Below are 19,082 nucleotides of genomic sequence, written 5' to 3'. Positions count from 1 at the left end.
TGCTTGCTTCTATTCTTAACTATTCTCTTCTGCTTATCTTAAAATCCATATATGACACAGTAGTAATATAAGCTGTAGAGAAACAGCAAAGACTTTGACTTTACATCAACTCTTAAAAAGCCCCAAGATTATGGCCATTTCTAGCAGACAGTTGGTCACTGTAACAAACGCTACAGCTTTCTAGTAGGTACCTCTCCTATTTACCATCTTTACCATCTTCTGGTATGCTATAAAAACAAAACTCACTGGATTTGAGTGAATTTGCATGCACTGTAATAAGGTGCAACAAGTCAGTTTGTGAAATTTCTAGAATCAGAAGAAAAACAAATGTGGGTGTTTTTGTCAAATAAACTGCAGCTAAATCGAACTAAAATCATACAAGTCCAGTGTACTCTCACTCACATCAACTTCTTATCTCAATCTGCATGTGATGAAATTAGCAGAGAAAGACAAAATAACACCTGAAAGCTAATTTGGGAACCGAGTGTGTTAGAAGACCTTAGCTGTTTAACACAAGCACACTGTTGCATATAAAGACTGCCTGTCACTGCTCTGAGATTATGTTGAGTACAATGGAACAAAGCTGGGTGAGAACTTAAAAAAAAAACAATAAAAAAAAAAAGTTATACCTAAATGGGTCAAGTATATATATTTTTTTACATGTTTGGGCACTGTTGCAGTTATGCCATTCACATAAAAGGAACATTAAAGTTAATCTAGGCTGAAAGCCGGAACCGACCTTCAGGATAATATCTCTTCCTATGATTACTGTGTTGACCTTCAGATGGAAAAAGAAGCACCGCTATTGCCAAGCCTTCATCATTATCCGCTGTAAGTAGCATGGGTTCATGCAGATCACTAAGAATTATTGATGAATCTCAATTAGATTCGTCTCACTCCATTTAATTCTACATATTCAGGATATGGTTTGCCAAAAATTATGGGTATCAACATCCAGGGAGTCATTTATACACTCAAGATGACTTTTGATGGTAATATTGTTGATCTTGCTAAGTGTGCAGCACGTTATGCTTCCTTTGGCAGCAGCACTGATGATCGCCATGACACCCATCACTCTTTTTTTTACCCTGTGTCTGTTATTATTTTCAAATAAGCAGTTTAACGTTCTTTGAAAGTTCATTAAGCAATTCAAAGACCAGAAAATAAATTACATGCCATAACAGTATACTAGGATATGGCTCATAAATGCTATTCTTATGGCCTAGAACAGCCAATGTGTTTTCCTGGGTAGTAGCTCATTAGACGTCTGTACCTCAGCAGGAAACATTTGAGTGGTTCACACTATGCTGAGTCCTGCTGGTTTACATCTTAGTCATCTAATTAGGAACTAACTTACACCTGGAACGCCAGGTGAGCGCAATTAACAAGCATGTAGGATGAAATACCAGGGTGCTGTAGAAAGCCATTTTAAAATCAAGCTAATTTCGGATATGTTTTTTCTCCCCATGACAAAATCGACCTTTCTCATATCACACAAGTAATGTGTTTGTTCCATTTAAGATGTTCCAGTATGCTAAGCAATTTGATATGTGTAGCACAAGACAAATGTGCTTTCACAGAAAAAAAAAAAACGACACAAAACAATTAAGAAACTTTAAGAAACCTCAACTTTTGCCAGATTGTTTATTCTGAGTGTGCAGCATTTAAAGATAAATCATTTGAATTAAACAAGATACCAACATAAAATAGCACTAATTTAAAGTTAAATGCAATTTACCAAAGGGCTGGACTGAAAGAAGAGGGGGAAAACTGATACTAATCTGAACTCTGTTGGCAAGACTGTATAACGGTCTACAGGTTGCAGTAGTGTAAGCTGAGTAAACACACTGTAGTTTCTAGTTTGCTCATTTGTCCCTGGCAGGAAACAAAGTGAGACTGCTCTCTGAAGATATTAGAATAGTAGTACGTTAACACAAAAAGTACTGAGTTTATGACTTCTTACTAATGTGGATGTCTGTACCTATTGCATCACATTATATTATTTTGAAATAAGCAGTTTTAAATTAAGAGTACATTAAACTTCTTGAAAGATGGACAATCATGAAACGTTTTGAATGCTGTGGTTTGTTTTTGTTTTTTTCACCAGTTTGTTGTTTGAGGGGTTTTTTTTTTTTTGGTTAGTTTTTTATTTTGTCTTTTGTTTTTTTACATGTAGGTCTAAAATAAATGGTCAGTTTTAGTGTTGTTGCTTTTGCCCACAAAAATACAACTTGTCAAATGAAACAAAACAATATTGTTAAATTATTAAATTTGCTTTAGTGTGTTTTTGGTTTTTTTTTTAATCTTGGATTGTGTGTGTGTTGGTTTAACAGCGTTGGTAAGCCCACCCTCTAAATGCTTGTGCTATAGCTTGTTTGATGCTTTTTAGCCTTTTCTGCCATCTTTGTTGTCAAGGGTCAGGACAGCAAAATTAATGTGACAAAAAAATGCAGCTTCCCCATTAATTTCACTGACATGTCTACACTGGGGTAGCAGGAGTCCTGACCCCAAGGAGGCACAGGAGGCCAGACATGCCCAGAAAAATCATTCAATATAACTTCAGCAGCTCTGGCCAATCAAACAAAACAATGACCCCATCTGATGTTAAGCACTCTGCGGCATACAAAATACTTGGACTGGTTTATAATAGGATAATCAAGTCAAATGCCACCATAACTTTACATAGTCTTTACAAAGTCCTGCTTAATAGAAACAACTGTACAGTGATAAGCCTTCAAATGACCATATTACAGTTATTTTGTATTACACGTAATGCCAGAGGTGGTGTAACTAAAGATTAGAAGGACAGGGATAATTGTTACTCAGCTGCTATAAACACTATTCCTCAGAGTATTTAATACAGACTGTATACAACAGAACAACATACCCATTATGACATTACCCATTGTTTGGAAACTTGTATTTGAAGCCTTGATTTTAGTATTTTTGCCATTTCCTTCACGTTATTCTGAAGCCATTGTGAAGATAAAATTATCAGCTAACAACACTAGAAAGCTAAGTAAGGTAGCATCACAAAGACACAAAGTTATATTAATAAAACAAAAGTTTCAGTCGCCAAATCTTAAGCACAGACTTCATGGCCAGGCTGTTAGAACAATTAGCCAAACAGCAATCCATTATATTTGTCAGTTAACTGAATTAATATCTTCAAAAAAGGCCAAGAGGTCCAAATTAGTGACTTAAATTGGCAGAGGTAAAGTCGTACAGTCAACTAGGAGTGCAATTGTTGGCATCCACCTGGCACTGAAGGCAGTCATTTATTATTTTATTTGTTTTTAATGCAGTCGTTGTCATGACAGGGAAAATTTGTTGTAACGATCAGAAACAGCTGGGACTCTACAGGAACTGACTTAGGCCATTAGATGAACCGCAGTGTTTGGCTTTGTGTTATACAAATTTTAAAAAGGATTCCTTATTCAGGATATCAGGCCTCAGCTTGTTAAGACTATAAACACAGGCTCATTAGCTACGTCACTGGTTCTATAACAGGATATTGTACATGGCTTATGGTTTTCCATTTCAGACACCCTTAAAGTTGTTTTTTTTATAGTAGGATGATGAGCCTAAAAAAAGAACTGAATAAAAGATCTCCACTTGTAACATCATGCATTTTTTTTGATGAGTGTTTCACCTGTGCCTTTAAGGTCATATTGCTATCAGACAGTCTATGAGCTATATTGAAGGATCTGGGCATCAATTTAAAACAGAGCATGAAGACCTCCAGTGCAAACACAGTCTAACGCTTTCTGAAGTGCAACGTGACCAAGCAAGGTACAGCTGGCTTTTTCCCCTGAGAAGGTGAAAGTGTTGTACCATACAGTATTTAGGGCAGACACAAGTGTCCTCTAATGGCTTAGTGGGTCAAGGAGCATAAGTGGCCTGTAAAGCTAGCCACAAGGTCCTGCGGGGATTCAAAAGGCAAATCCTATAGGGCCTTTTTTCTGTTTTTTTAAACCCAGCCACTCATCTAAGACTGACTGGGGTGCTCATAAGCAGATGGTGCAGTGTAGTCCCATAGCATCTCTTTAAAACTGCTTCCTTCCCTGCCCAGGAAAAGACAGCACTTCATGAATCTACAATAACTTGATTAAGACTTACTGTATGAAAGCCATTACAAATTCAATTGTGGCAAAACAGTGACGCTAGATGGAACAACAGGGAGTCTTCCAATAATTCTGTCTGAGAAAGGTGCAGAGGAACGCAGCATTCACCTCTCCTCAGTACAGCTGTGACGAGTTATTAAAAGTGCAACCCAGTCCCAGGGGGTGGTGTGTAATTTTAGAATTAATATACAATTTAGAGCTTGGTGTTTGCAGCTTTTGAATTATTCAAATGTACTGCTATGGGCTCGGGTTTGGTAGGAGTAAGCAGTAGGCAGTTGCCATGCATACAAATGAATAAATTACGCGAGACGACATAGATTAGAAGAACATAAACATTTGTGCCAGGAAACAAAACAAGATGTTTGCTCTTGTGCAGAGTTCAAATCTGAAAGGCTGTAACATACTAATAGGAATAGTCCACGTCTGTAAGGAAATCTTTCATCAGCAGCCAAATTCGCACGTCAGCACTTCACCTGTTCACTCAACAAAAATACATAAATCAACACATTTTCTGCAGGTATAAGATTTGACTCATCTGCTAAACTTCAATGGTATTACATGATTGGTTTTTTATTGTTTGATTTTTGTGTTTATATACATCAAGTAAGTAGCAATAACTATACAAAGTAAAGCACAAAAGTGTGGTTGTTTATATTGGACTCTGGTGACTACTTGTGTAAAATTAATATGAATAACAGAAGAGCACCGGAGAGATATTCATGATATACATTCATAGATATTCATAGTTGCTTTAAAATGCATTTATAATTAACCAGTGGGCCTGGGTTTGATTCAACTGAACTCCAAAGCTTTCCTCACAGAACAAGGCTATGGTGCCAAGTGAGAATACAGGTTCTAAACCTAGGATGTGCTCACTATAACTAGATCAATACTGACCTGTATTTTGTTTTGTGTGTTTGAGCACATGTAACGGAGTGTTCAACACAGCTGAATACCTAAGGGGTGTTGATTGTGTCCGTCTGTCAGTCATCCATCTATCCATTTTCTTCTACTTATCTGGTGGGCCAGGTTGCATGGGCAATAACCTAAGTAGAGAAACCTAGACCTCCCTCTCCCCAGCCAACTCCCCGAGCTCACCTGTGGGAACACAGAGATGTTCCCGAGCCATTCGAGTGATATGTGTCCTGTGTCTACCCCAAGGCCTAATCCCTGTATGACATGACCAGAACTCCCGCAGGAGGTACCCAGGAGGCATCCTTGTCAGTTGCCCTAACCATCTCAGCTGGGTCCTTTCAAAATGGAGAAGCAACTCCACTCTACACTGACGCTCTCCCGAATGACTGAATCGAAGGAAGTGACAAGCCTCCAGTCAGAGAAAGTTCATTTCTCCTGCTTAAATCCACAATCTTTCTTCAATCACTACCCAAAGCTCATGACCACAGGTAAGGGTAAGGATGTGGATTGAGAATCTGTACAGGGCTAAAAAATGCAATAAATATTTGATGTTGTGACCATTTCGCCAGCCTATACGACAGTAAACATAGTTTGAAACTACAAATTGTAACCCTAAACTTATTAGGAAACGCTAAGTGAGAATTACAGTCGGGGCAGAGCATAAACAAGTAAATTAATAAATAACAACACTTAACCAATTTCAGGAAAATCCATTTATGTTTTTGTGCCAGAAGGGAGGGAAGAAAAAAATTGGCTAACATAACAGAATATTAGGTTTTTATATCACCAAATATTTGTATTAGTTTTAAAACTCCTTTATTAGTCATGCTGTAAATTTAACCTTAGAGGTTCTCATTCCCATTCTGACGAGCACTCTGTTCACCATGTGGGGCAACTTGAGTTAAGCAACTTTCCCAAGGACACTTTGGGATGTGTTAGGTGGCAAATCTCGAGAAAAAAAAAATACCCCAATGCAAAACATTATTCCCCTCTCTCTGACCAAGCTTTTTAATATCGGAATCATACATCTTAATATGAAAGAAAATCAATTGTTGGCTAAATAAAACAAGGTTCTCTGAACACCAGCAAGTTTGTTTTACTGTGTCTTGTTTATACACTACACCAGCAAAAGTCATTAATCTTAATAGTGCTGCTACCAATGACATTTCTTACATGTAATGAGAATGGGAAGACAATCTTAAAAAGCTCAATCACATTTTTCATATGACTAAATCAGCCCATTTATTTTGTAAAATTGCATTTCACCAGCAGCCCAAGGTCTTCCTGTAGTATGCATAACAAGCTCGCTTAGTGTGGTATGTGCTCGTTCTGGGACTCCAATTACCGAGCATCCTGGAATACGTTTGGCATTTGTCTCTTCCTTGCTGACATTCAGTTCGAGTTTATAAGGCGCTTCATTCATTCCATCTATGATTTTTTTTGTTTTGTTTTGGCATCCACAGTAAATGCAGGAATGTAATTTTCATCCATCCATTTCACAAACTGCTCATCTTGTTCAGGGCTGGACAGGTCGCCAGTATATCACAGGGTAAAAAAATATAACATTCTCAGACAAGAGAACACATTCAAGTATGTATGAACATGGAAAAAGACAGAGAGAATTTCTCAATACAAAACTAGTTGTGAAACTGAGGGGGAAAGCATTTTAAAATAGGATTCTTGCACCTTTATAATTCTTCTTAAAATCAAAAAATGAGAATTCATATTGAACAATGATGAGATTGTATAATACATTTTGGACATTTTATAAAATATCAGTTTATATCAGTAACGTAGTAGTTACTGATATAAACTATGAGAGAAAAGCTGTTCATCAGTGCAATAATATCTACAGCAATATTTGAGAATTTCTTTATCGCACATGACAGTAAAGTCTTGTATTTTGAACTGTTGCTCAGACAAACCAAGGATTTTGAAGACACTTTTACCACTTTGATCTGTGCTTTAACTATTTGCACTATTTAGAGCTTCTACTGGTATACCTACACCAAACTGTTCGGTTTTTAAGATAAAAGCTACAACTGCAAAAAAAGTCAAATTCAACTTCTGGATCTGTATTTTTTCGTATTCTTATGATTATGTTCAACATATTTTCTATACATTACAATTTGTCAGATTTACTGTGCATTACCATGACTTTATGTATTAGAACAACATCAATCAGTACAACACATTAAAGAGTCACAATTAAAAAGCATGGGGTTTTTCCTGTTATAACCATGTTTGTGGATAATATTAGACTTTGTTGTTGTATTTTAGTGGATCTGTAGAAAACCCAGAGATAAACAGTGGCATCTTTAAAATACTCTACTCTAGCATATTTATTTTCTGTGAGGGTAAAGCTGAATAATAAACACACTTTTTCATCTGTTTTAGTATACAGGAAGAGTCGGTGTGGCTTCTGTTAATTAAAGTAAGAAATATCAAGTTATATTTGTGAAGGAAACATTAATTAGGTAAGTGCCCCGCTCCAGATGTCTGCCCTGTAACTACATCTTAAAACTAATAAATGTATGTGATTGCTGGTTACCTCAAAGTTGACCAAGTGACATGAAACCACAACAGCTTTATAAACTAAATTTGGTGGGGGGGACTTTTATTCTGATCTTGACTTGCTAGATGTCTATTCAATCCGTTAATTTTGATGTAGCTTCTAAAACTGGGCCTTTTAATGCTAAATCAACCTCAGTTTCACAATAACGAGAAGGCTCCAATGTACATGGTGATACTTGAATAATTTATGATTTTCCCTACAGTTTGCTTGCCTTCTCGTTATCGCGGCTGGAAATGAGTTTGCTGAAAACTGGCCAAAGTGAGAGCTCCCCTCTCGGCTTACAGAACATGGTGCATTAAAGTGAATCACAGCAGACAGCTGGGGCCGCCCTTTATGGTAATGCACCCTCTACAATTACTGCTTCGACCTTCCCTGGCAAGGAAAAATGGGGAGACGTCCATTTAGCGCCCCTTTCAAACACTTAGTGGCAGGCATGTTGGGCAGCAGGACCACCTTTTGCCTGACATTGACTCTTGTTTAGAGGAGAAAGAGAAGACATTAGAAAGGTGACGGGTTGACAGATGAGATGTATCTGTCAACCAGCAAGAAGAGCATGGTGCATTAATGCATCACCACTGTCCAGATCCACAGAGGTAGTTGAAGCTGGTTGGAGATAATAGTGCCAACTACTGCTGCAACTATCAGTTTTTCCTACCATTTTATAGAAACCCAGTTCCAAAAAAGGTTGAGACACGGTGGGAAATGTACGTAAAAACAGAATGCAATATGTACAGGTTGCACCTCCATCCCATCAGAGATGCAGGTTTTTTAAGTTAGCACTGATAACAACCTGGATGGTTCCTCTCCTCGTTGGTCTTGAGAATGCAACATGCATGTTTTTCCAAAGAGAATTTCAAATTTCGATTTGTCTGACCAAGAGAAAAGTTTTCAACTTTGTCACAGTCCACCATAAATGAGCATAAATAAAGATAAAGATATTATAGTGCAGACTATGTAAAGACTGCACAATAGTAAGTGTTTGTGGGGGGGGAGGAGCAAATGAACAGAGCCACACATTAAACTCAAATGAACATTATCGATGCAATAACTGGTTAATATGCTGTGTGTGTGTGTCCTGAGTACATTTAAAAAAAATTACATTTAAAGTTAAGGTTATCCAACTTTTTTTAGGTTGCTGGACCTTCACGGCACAAATTTTTTTGTTAAAGCTGAGAACGACTGCATTTGGTGTGCTCTGCGCTGCATTTTTAACTTGTTCACGCGGGTCCTTGTTATGGAAATATAATTCAATCACTTTCATGGACTGAGCATATCAAGAGTAACATATCTCATTGCACAAAAACACCCAGCTGAAAGTAAAGTATGAGAAAACCTCCCGTTATAGACGCTGAAGGGTATAACCATTTAGTGCTCACTTAAGCTGCTTTCAAGCATGCAATGCAGCACTGAACTTTTATAGATATTACTCAGCTGAGCTGTATGTAACATGTCTGATTCAAACAGTCATCTTAGCTACCCGTTGATCTGCATTCCCTTCCTTGTATTTACTACTCACCACACCACACCACACCACCGCTTCCCTAAACCCTTCCTGACTATATACATTTGTGGACTATCCTTTTTATGTGGTACATGTGTGAAAAGGTAACCTCAGACCTAATTCTCCTGGCATTGCAGGAGGTTAAATGAGTGAAAAATGTCTATAGTATAATGTGAAAAAACCCTCTATATACTGGTGAAAAAAAACTATTTTGAGCAGATACAAAACATGTTGGCAGAGGGTCTGCAAAATGTCTCCAAACAAAAACTTGAAAACATGTTTTCATGCAGCTGACGAAGTTTAGGTTGAGGTCTACTTTTTTTTTCAACATTTGTACAAGCTTAGTCAGAATTCATAGTATTACAATTAGACACAGGCATTTCAAGCAAAAAAAATACCAACCAGATTTCTTGCACACAGACCTGATAACTTCAGTTTTTGAAGGAATCCAAACAGAACTTTTTAATTGCTGTTGTCTTTGGATTTTCGTCTTTCTGTTTGCGTTCAGAACGACGACTTTTATCAGTTTGGTGTCTGATGATAGTTTTGTTATTTAATGGCTGCTGGCTACTGTATATTTTAGTTTAGTAACATAAAATATTCATTTAGGGTTTAAATATATCTTGATAAGTGAAAAGTCAAGCTTTGTACAAGAATGTGACCATTGCATGAAATCTTTTTGGTGTAGGAGATAAAATTTTAGAAAGAGGAGATGAGAGAGTGTTATGCTCCCAGTAGGTTTCTTATTGTGGTGTTTTTGATCAAATGTGCTCTTTTTTTGTCTTTTAGTTAAAAAAAAAAGGCTACATAAATATTTTATACTACAAAAAAGCAAAAGTGCTTCACTTAGGCTGTAGCTTCAACAACCCCTCCCCTTGTACACAACATGTTGACATACAGGAAGGAAGAAGGAGGAATCAAAGGCAGAAACTCACCTTTTATTCTCAGGTTCTCTGGAACGCCATCCTGTTGGAAAAGCAAAAAAGAAAACAGAGATAAGATCTATGAGATCAAAACTTACCAACATTAAGGTAAATGAGTGCAGTTACATGTCCTTGTATTAGATGAATGACATTCTGTAGTTCATTCAGTATATTAACATTCTTCTGAAAAATGGTGTTTCACATCTCAATGCAATCATCACACAAAGCCTAAGGACTTCATTCTGAATGCAAGAACTCTGAATGTCTGAATGTTAAATAATATTGCATAAACAACCCAAACAACAGTGTACCTTTACACGGCAATTTGACTCACTTACATGGATAACAGACAAACCTTAAGCTCTGAGATTTTATTTACTTACATATTATTTAATACATATTATTGACTTCGTCTTGCTTTTAGTCATTAGATATGTTTCTTTAGCTTCTGATATCTATTTACATCTATTTAGATCATCGTATCCAAGTGTTTTAACTTTCTTTTTTGAACAAGTTAACCAAATTAGTAGTCCAGATGCTTCTTCAATTGACAAATAAATGCATAAATGTAGTGTAACAGAAAAAAATATGCAGTAAAAAAAAAAGAAAAAGAAAAAACATATTACAAATATACCAAAGAGCAAACAACTAGGACCTTCTGAGTAGCCGTGCTTTAACAGATTTGCATGCTTATTGAGCATAGTTGTAGAAAATGCTGCTATCAGGACTACTATTCTAAGTAACTGCTCTCCAGAAACCATGAATGCGAAAGAAAGAGGCATAAATATTTGATTTCTCTACAGTGAAATCTGCATAGCTCATCCTTCTCGTTCTTGTACAGAAAAATCAGATTCTCTTTCTAGCAGCTCAAGCTGGGTAGCATTATGAGGAAGATGCATTATGCAATGGGTCTACAGTCAATAATGAACTGTGGTCCCTGAATGCATGAAGAAAACAGCAGTTTACCCATTTTCTCAGTTTGCACAGAAATTGACCTACTGTGCATTTTCTTCCTAATGCGCTATTAATTACCTGTCAATTAAAAAACAGGATATTATGCACTTAATGTGTTTTAAAGATATATGGGTAAGCATATCCAAGAGATGTGACTTTAAATATCAATTCTGACTGAAGGAGTAGCACAGCTTATCTTGCTTCCTGGGTACCATGTGTATACATTTGACATTGTCATATTTTTATTTAGACTATACTGGGTCTGTACATACTGAGCCCTGCTGTTAATGAAATCCCTAGCCCACACAAAAGAACATCCACATGATTGATAATCTAATAAATATTGATATAGTGATTTATTGTAAACAATATCTAAAAAGGTTAACTGATTTTTATTAAAAAATAATAAACACATAATACATACACATTAAAAAAGTGTGAAAAACAATTACATTTTCTTAGTTCTTAATTATAATGACAAAATATTAATGTATAAATATCAATAGGAACACATAACACATGTAACTGTACCAGTAATTACCAAAAATTATTAACTTAGTGTTTAGTGGTTACTATTAACTGCACAGTTTCTTTACCATGTTTATTTCAAAGCGCTAGCAGTGGGTCCAAGTTTGATTTTACCCTGGTATGTTTCCAGAATTTGCAATCCATGCGTTCCTAATGACAATGGTCTTCAAGATATACCACAAATGTCAGCCTTCTCTTTGTGAAAGTTGAGGATGAATACATAACTCTGACAGTCCCCAATGTGGCTATGACATTATATGAAAAATCCATCACGTGGTTTCTTCGATGCGCAGGCACATCACCCAGCAATCACTAAAGCTCAAGTTAAACATTGTGATGTGGTAACAGCTTTCTCTGCTCATCATCTTTCCGGATGTTTCAGGAAACACTGCTGACCATCAGATACAAATCAGAGAAAACACCTGTGGCTCTCTGACATTCTTTGTATAACCCTCCCACCAAACAGACACACACACATACACACACACTAGAGGAGCTGACATTTCGAATTGCACTACAGGTAGGGAAGATATCAAATAGGGCTTATTTGCATATAGCAGACAATGTTCACACTTTATTCGTTTGAAGAGAGTGATTTCTCCTGAGCCACTGGCAGGCCTGTCTCTTCTGCCCCGAGACTCCGGGGACAGTGAAGCACCCAGCTGTACAACTCGTGCTTCATCTGCTCCTGTCACAGCTAGCTGGCTGACCGCCTACATCTATCTCTCTTTCTCCCCTTTTTGTGTTTCTCACTGTCTCTCAACCATCCTCACTCCACCAGCAACACCTCCCCCTTGTCTTTTCTTTCTCCCGCTTCAGATCTCACAAACCTTACTTCTCCAGACCACCAACTTCCAGATACACTCCATCTGGAAACATATGACAACAAATTGCAACATACCAGTATGACAAGTGACCAGAATACGGTACGCAGTACTATTCCTTATGAGCAAGACTGGTTTATTTGTTTGACCAATAGAGAAGAGTGACAAAACAACAGAGCTGAATCCAATTTTTGCCAGGGCTGATGTAAGGTCATCCAACAACAATGTACACAGGTAAACAAAAACAGACATGTGCATATTCCAGTACATTATTTTAAATTCCATGAATTGAGAGTCATTCTTTTTCCTTAATATGCTGTAATGTAATGCACAGATCCAGCACCTGTACCTTGCTAGAATTATGCACAGTATCTGTATCTGCAACAGCATGCCCAGACAAATAAATACTTAAATTTCTAACAAATGCTTCACACGGTCAAGAAGTTCAAGAAAACAAATGTGTAATTTAGCCTCTTTGCATCATAACACCGTTGCTGTCTTTTCATGGTTTATCCGTTTATAATTGTCTGTGGGTAGCTGTGTTCAAACTGTTTCTGACAAAGGATGGTGGGGCCAGTAGTTGTATTGCTAAGACTCATCATGTTGACAAGTAACAACTATTAATAAATAAACCAAAAGAACAGGGAAAATAACCATGTAGCAGAAAGACTTTGAAAACCACAGGTCAACACATTGTTGTTGTTCTAGTAGACTGGCTCCGTACAGCATCTCTGCCTTTTCGGCCCCTGCGGAGACGATACAAAAGCTGGTTACCTCAGTTTCGGGCTGGCTGCCATTTGAAAGCAGACAGCTCATCAAGATGAGTGACAAGGGTTGGGGCTCAAACTGACCAGCTGAGGAGGAGAGGGAGGAGGAGGAAGACGAAGGGGGAAATAATACTGACAGAAGTCACGTTTAGGCCAAATGTTGCCTGTTGCAGCTTTAACTGACGCTACTGTACAACAAGCTGTTTCTTGTGAATTTTGCTGTTCAATCTTGTTGTTCCTCCCATTCCCCGTCTCTTTATCTCAATCTAATTTGCCCACCACCCCCACTCCCTCTCTCCCTCTCTCTCTCGCTCTGCTTATCCCCTGTTAATCTAGATTTGCCATGTGGCCAAGCCAGTGCAGGATGGATGGGGCTTTGCACACACAGTTGTCCTTGCTTCCATTTTGTTTGTCCTGACATAACAGCTTGATGTCAAAGCGACAAAAACTCACAGAAATTGCTGTAGTCCCTCATGCTGAGCAAGCCTGGCACTTCTACGTGATTTTCACAAATTGCACACTGAGCCCTCCATCATTCTTACAATTAAACTCTTCATGTTAGACCTTGGCTGAAAGATCTCAAAGTATCAGGAGATTAAGAGTAGCAACAACCACCACTTTAAATGGCGTATGCAATAAAACCCATAATAACTACAGGCAGGGATCCGTGTCCTATACCTGACCCCATGTAAAGGATTTCACAGTGAATTTCTGAAACAATGCCATGGGAATTACACATGGGAGTAGAACACGTGACCAGCTGTTTATGACCACGTGGTGACTGAACTCTTTGTGAGGAAAGCTTATAAGGTTGTGTCCGATCACGTTACCCAAGCCAAATGCTGTCCTTCGAAGCACAGGAAAAGACATCGAATCAACCTTCCCAGCTTGAAGCAAAGCACAGTTCGCTATTTTCCATCCCTATATTTCACTGCTAGAGCTTTAGTTTTTTTTTTTAAAAATGAGGCACATTAGAGAATATGAAATTGTTATTTTATCTCATTGACTTTATCATCTACTTTTAAACTGTACTTTTATTTTGAGCCGACTATGTTTTTCAACTTGATATTACTTCTCCACAATAATTCACTTTGAAACAACTGTTAACACAGCTCGCTCAGCTTTATTGACAAGAGCATGACCCGAGTCTCTCTGCAGTCCAGACAAGAGCTGAGAAATTCTCTAAGCAACAAAAAGGCCAATGACATAATTTGAAAAAGGGCTTACTTTTGGCTTTTTTTCCACCAAAGGGCTGTAAATTTCCACAGTCTCATTTGACAGGCAGATAGATGAGTGCAGTTTACCTCTGTCCTCTCGCAAGACGAATTGTAATGGTATGCAGATGCTGTAATGACATTCCTCTGAGATGTAATCACAGCGCCTGGCACATTAATTTCACTGGAGTGGAAAAGCACATATATCATTTTTGTGGCTTCTCGTCAGATTTCCGCTACATGTGGGTATACATTACCTTAATTATTAAAGTCACTGCAGTTCCAAACCACACTAGCGAAAAGAGACAAAGTCTAAACCAGTTAGTTTCAATAAGAGATAATGTACTGCTGAATACAATAAAGAAAAAAGCACCATGCAGCTTCAAAATGTACTGGTGGTTAGATTAAAAGTACTTAAAGAAAATATGTCTGCCTTATTCACATGGTGCTGCAAAACATTGGAAAGTACACTCTCTTCAGTACAAGAGAGAGTAATGGGAAAGTAGAAATACTGGACTGTGTTGCAGTGGAGAGATTAAAGAGACACTACAAGTGAAAAGGGTCATATTCATTACAACTAGATATCACTGAAACACTTGCATTTTATTACTTACATTAACATTTCTTAATATTTAAAGGAAGTGTTTACCACTGATTTATTATCTGCTTATGACATGTGTAACTCTTTTTTTTTTAGCCAAAACTAGGAAAGAAACAAATTTCCAACAAGGCAAAGAAATTTGTTGTTTGCATATTGTTTTATCAGAATTAATGGAAGTGCTGAGGTCGAGCTAGATCACTATGTACATAGATTAATTCTTACTGCAGTGCTCTGGGTTGCTCTCCACCCTGAGCCCTTTGCTGGCGTCATTCCTTCTTCCCTTTCCTTCCTGTCTCTCTCCTTTATTATCCAATGTTGTCAAAAAAAACAAAAAACAGCCCAGTAGCACTGTTGGATTGAACTCCAGCAGATTAAATGCATCTTAACAGAGTGTATTTTTGTTTCCTCCACTCAAACTGAAAAATTATATTTTTAAAATGAAACAGCATCAAGCCATTCCCAAGGTAAGATGAGGTAACTCTGGATTATTCACAGGCCCAGATAGAAGTAAGCTCCACTTTTGGATTTTACATTCGCTGCAAAAAGAGGAATGGATTAGACAATATTTTTATTTTTTTCATTTTATTCCAAATGTAACTAGTGCATAAAATAAGCATCTTATCAAGCCCTCAAAAGTAAATCTTATAGATTTAGGTGCCTGGAAGCCACTCTGCCTACTTGTTGATATTTTTGTTCTTAACAATGAGTCTGGGAATTCAGTTCAAAAATCACCACCTATCCCTGAAATCCTTCCTTCCCAAGTGTAAATACAAGCTAAAGCAAAAGACATTACATCTTCCGACTTCCTCTTTACAACATGAAACTGTGAAACACTGCTTTCCTGGAAACTAGTTCTTCTTGCTCTGCCTCATCCTCGGATATGTAGGATATGGAAAGATACAAATCATATAACTCGCTAGAGAGGTACGTTTTTTGGGGGGATTTTTTTTAAAGTTGCCAGGTCGTGTTAGATGGAATCCATCCCTGTCCATGCAGAGGTGGATGATGGATCATTTGCTGCGCCTCCCTTTGGTATAAAGCACTGCAGTCTGGCAGAAGTGCTATCTCTGCAGTTTATTGGCACCATATTACAAGATGTTTGGGTATTGAAGTTTAAATCGCTTCACTTTCTTAAAATACTCAATTTTCAGATTAGATGTTGCTAGAAAGAATCACAAGTCCCAAATAGCTGATATGTGTAGTCTACATGTTTAGAAAGCATCGCTGTGAAAAAATGTTCTTCAAAGGTCAAAGTGATTTTGACCATTGTGTCGATTCAACAGCTTTGCATCGCTTCCAGCTCCCCACTCAACTATGATACAGCGCAATGACGTTCCTACCATCTGTTCACTCTGACTCCCTCTCTTTCTAACTACCTCTCACCCTACCCGCCCTTTAGTACCACTGTCTTTGCCATTCATTCCACACAGACGTGACTGTAACAGACCGACATAAACAAACATGAAATGTAGCCGGGAGACGAGAGATTTTCTTAAAGTAAAACAAAAAAAAACCCACAAAGGAAAACAACTTTTTTTCTCCTATTGTTGTCACTGCTAATTCTTATCATGGACTGGACTGAAAGAAGTGTTTACTAGCAAACATAATTGCAAAAAGGGGGCTTAGGGGAAATGAGTACTGAAGGACCACAATCTGACTAATGCCTCTTGACAAAACAATTTGTTTTCCTCAACTCTCCATCTGCCAAAACAGTCAATTTCTTTCCTAGTCTGGTTCTAATTGATCCATGCCTGCTGTGCTGGTGTTTTGTAACTGGATCAGACGAGAAAAAATGAGCATGCTACTTATTTTAGAAACTTTTTAGAAATATATCTTGTTCCTCAAGATGTAGCAAGAAATTAATAAAAGCGGCGGAATTTGCTTTTGGGGCCTGCCCTCTATTACTAAGTCAATAAGCGTTCAATTACATCTTTTACTTAAAACACTCAGCTAAAATGCCACGCCAACATCTTCTTTCAAAGCTCGTCTTCATCTTTGCTCATCTGTTCCTCACATTAATCTGATGTTGTTTTTGAAATGACAGTCTTCTGGCTCAGAGGGAGGGATAATGATTCATCAAGTGGGCAGAAAAACAACAACCGCAGGAGAGTCATATGATGTAGGAAGACGGTGCCGGCGTAATGAGCTTCATACTTGGCCACACAGCACACAGACCTGTTACGGACAGCATGAAAAAACAGAAAGGCAATCAGTACCTTGTGTCGAAATCTCACGACTGGTCGATAGGGCGGTGACCCAAATCCCTCCTTGCTGGGTCTCCCGTTGGTGCCAAGCGCAGCGAGCCCCAACAGCAAAATCGCAGCAGACCACCATCTGGTCGTCTTCATTGGTCTTTTCCTGTCAAAAACCAAACAAGAATGGTGAATGCGTACTCTCCTCCAACACTCTGCAGGTTCAATACTGGTTGGCCAAGACAATACATCAAGCCCACAATAATTAGTGAAGACAATGAGAACCGCAAAACTGTCGCTGATTTAAACTAAAGCTATCAATACGTGGCCCACACTCGGCAGGGAGATTAGATCTCCTTTCAAATCAATTACGGGGAAATAGACGTCATGAGAAAATCAAGATAAAGAAGACAAAGAGCCAATATATTAAGGCAATTAAAGTGAGGGCTTTGGATTAATTAGGCTGAGTGTCTAAGTCAAGCAACTGTGATGAAGTGGAGAGATTACATCTTAAAACAGATTCCTCACAGCTTTGCACAGATGCAGCCCGGAAATATTTTTTTTTAAAAAGTGAGAATATTCACTTTTCACCTCCAATTTGACTGCATTTTCAATTATTCATTGGACTGTGTAAAAACAAGTTTGACCTTTGCATGACATGAATTAAACAAAATCACACTTGTGGAGGAAAGGAGGGGGGAAAAAGAAAAAACAAGCCCTGTGGAAATGTCTGTGTCAGTGAAACGGATAGGTTCGAGCAAGTAGCAAGGCACAGGACATCCCCAGAGAAGACGATACGTTAACCACTCCTCTTATACCGCCTTACACGCCTTACACGCTAAACAACTGTTATGTTGAAACCTGCAGTGCATTTGTTCCTTCATATTTTTATCCCTCATCTTTATCTGCATTTACACCCTCAGGTTTTTTTATGCACCTCACTGCAAAGATCTCCTCCATCAGAAGCACTTTATAAATAAATCTGACAAGACTTGACTTGTTTTTTTTCACAGTCAAACACTGAGCTGCACTTTCTAAGACATCCAAAACCATTCTCCAGTGAAGGGAGATGAGTGACAGCAGGATGGTGACCCTGCTTCCTTGTTCTTTGGGGCTGACACTAAGTCAGACAACAATGGTGCTGCTGTGGCAGCTCTGTGGGTCCACGCGCTTTTCACTGGAGGTCAACAGGTTGCACCAGCAGAGCAGTGTGTCACTGTGATGTGCCGGACAGAGAGGAGATACTGAAACTTTATTTTTGTGACTTTACATGTCTTCTAGAGCCTCCCTCTGTTGCCTGATGCCTGCAGGATTTCTGCTTTGAAATTACTTCCTTTTATTTCAAACCTACTTTTTTTTTGTCATGTGGAGGAGATATAAAGAACTTGGTCTTTTGGTGGAAAACACATTTAATTAAAAATATTTTCAACAGCTGTGTTGTATACTGTAATTCTCTGGCAGATTTTTCAGACTTTTTGTTTCATTGGCCTTTAGAAGAAAAAAAGATCAATGTTCTTTATCGAACTCTGAAACAGCCTTGAATCCTCCTACACAAATTACACTCATCGCCAGCGCCCCTACTAACCAATCCAGTTCTTTTCAAGGTTTGATATACACCTGCCCCCCACCCCACTCCCGCCCCAAACAGAGACTTGTCTAACTATAAACAAAAAACTTCTAGACAACATATTCGTATAATCCTGTATGTTAAAGCCTTGGTCTTTAGTGTGGCTACCTTGTGAACAAAGCTTAAGCCTCTGTAAATGAAATGTCGTGCCAGGTCTTCTACCTCAGTGTGTGTCAGTGCAGTAGTGAGGGACAGACATTCAAAGTGCCTCGATAATCGAGTAGGAGGTTTTGTTCGGAACAATGAGTCTAGAAATTCAAAAGATCTATGAACCTGAAAAATAATTGTTAAAATGTTGGTAATGATCAACAGCCTTACTAACCCCCTGCGGACATAT

General features: G+C 38.2%; 1 protein-coding gene across 3 annotated transcripts in view; it reads right to left on the bottom strand.

Annotated features, from left to right (window-relative positions):
• The window catches only part of fstl5 (follistatin-like 5), a 196,811-nt gene that overhangs the window by 139,988 nt on the left and 37,741 nt on the right, over positions 1–19,082 (bottom strand). For all 3 annotated transcript variants that reach the window (XM_005919390.2, XM_014332737.2, XM_005919391.2), the window contains exons 2-3: positions 17,143–17,284; positions 10,051–10,081 (exon numbers count right to left, since the gene is read on the bottom strand). In XM_005919390.2, the coding sequence (XP_005919452.1) occupies positions 10,051–10,081; positions 17,143–17,284 (173 nt within the window). The remainder of the gene's footprint in view (positions 1–10,050; positions 10,082–17,142; positions 17,285–19,082) is intronic.

The sequence above is a fragment of the Haplochromis burtoni genome, unplaced genomic scaffold (genome assembly GCF_018398535.1).
Source record: "Haplochromis burtoni strain Fernald_Lab_line unplaced genomic scaffold, NCSU_Asbu1 Contig_33, whole genome shotgun sequence".
Taxonomy (NCBI): Eukaryota; Metazoa; Chordata; class Actinopteri; order Cichliformes; family Cichlidae; genus Haplochromis; species Haplochromis burtoni.
The sequence above is the reverse complement of the archived record's forward strand: the minus strand, read 5'-3'. Positions and strand labels throughout refer to the sequence as shown.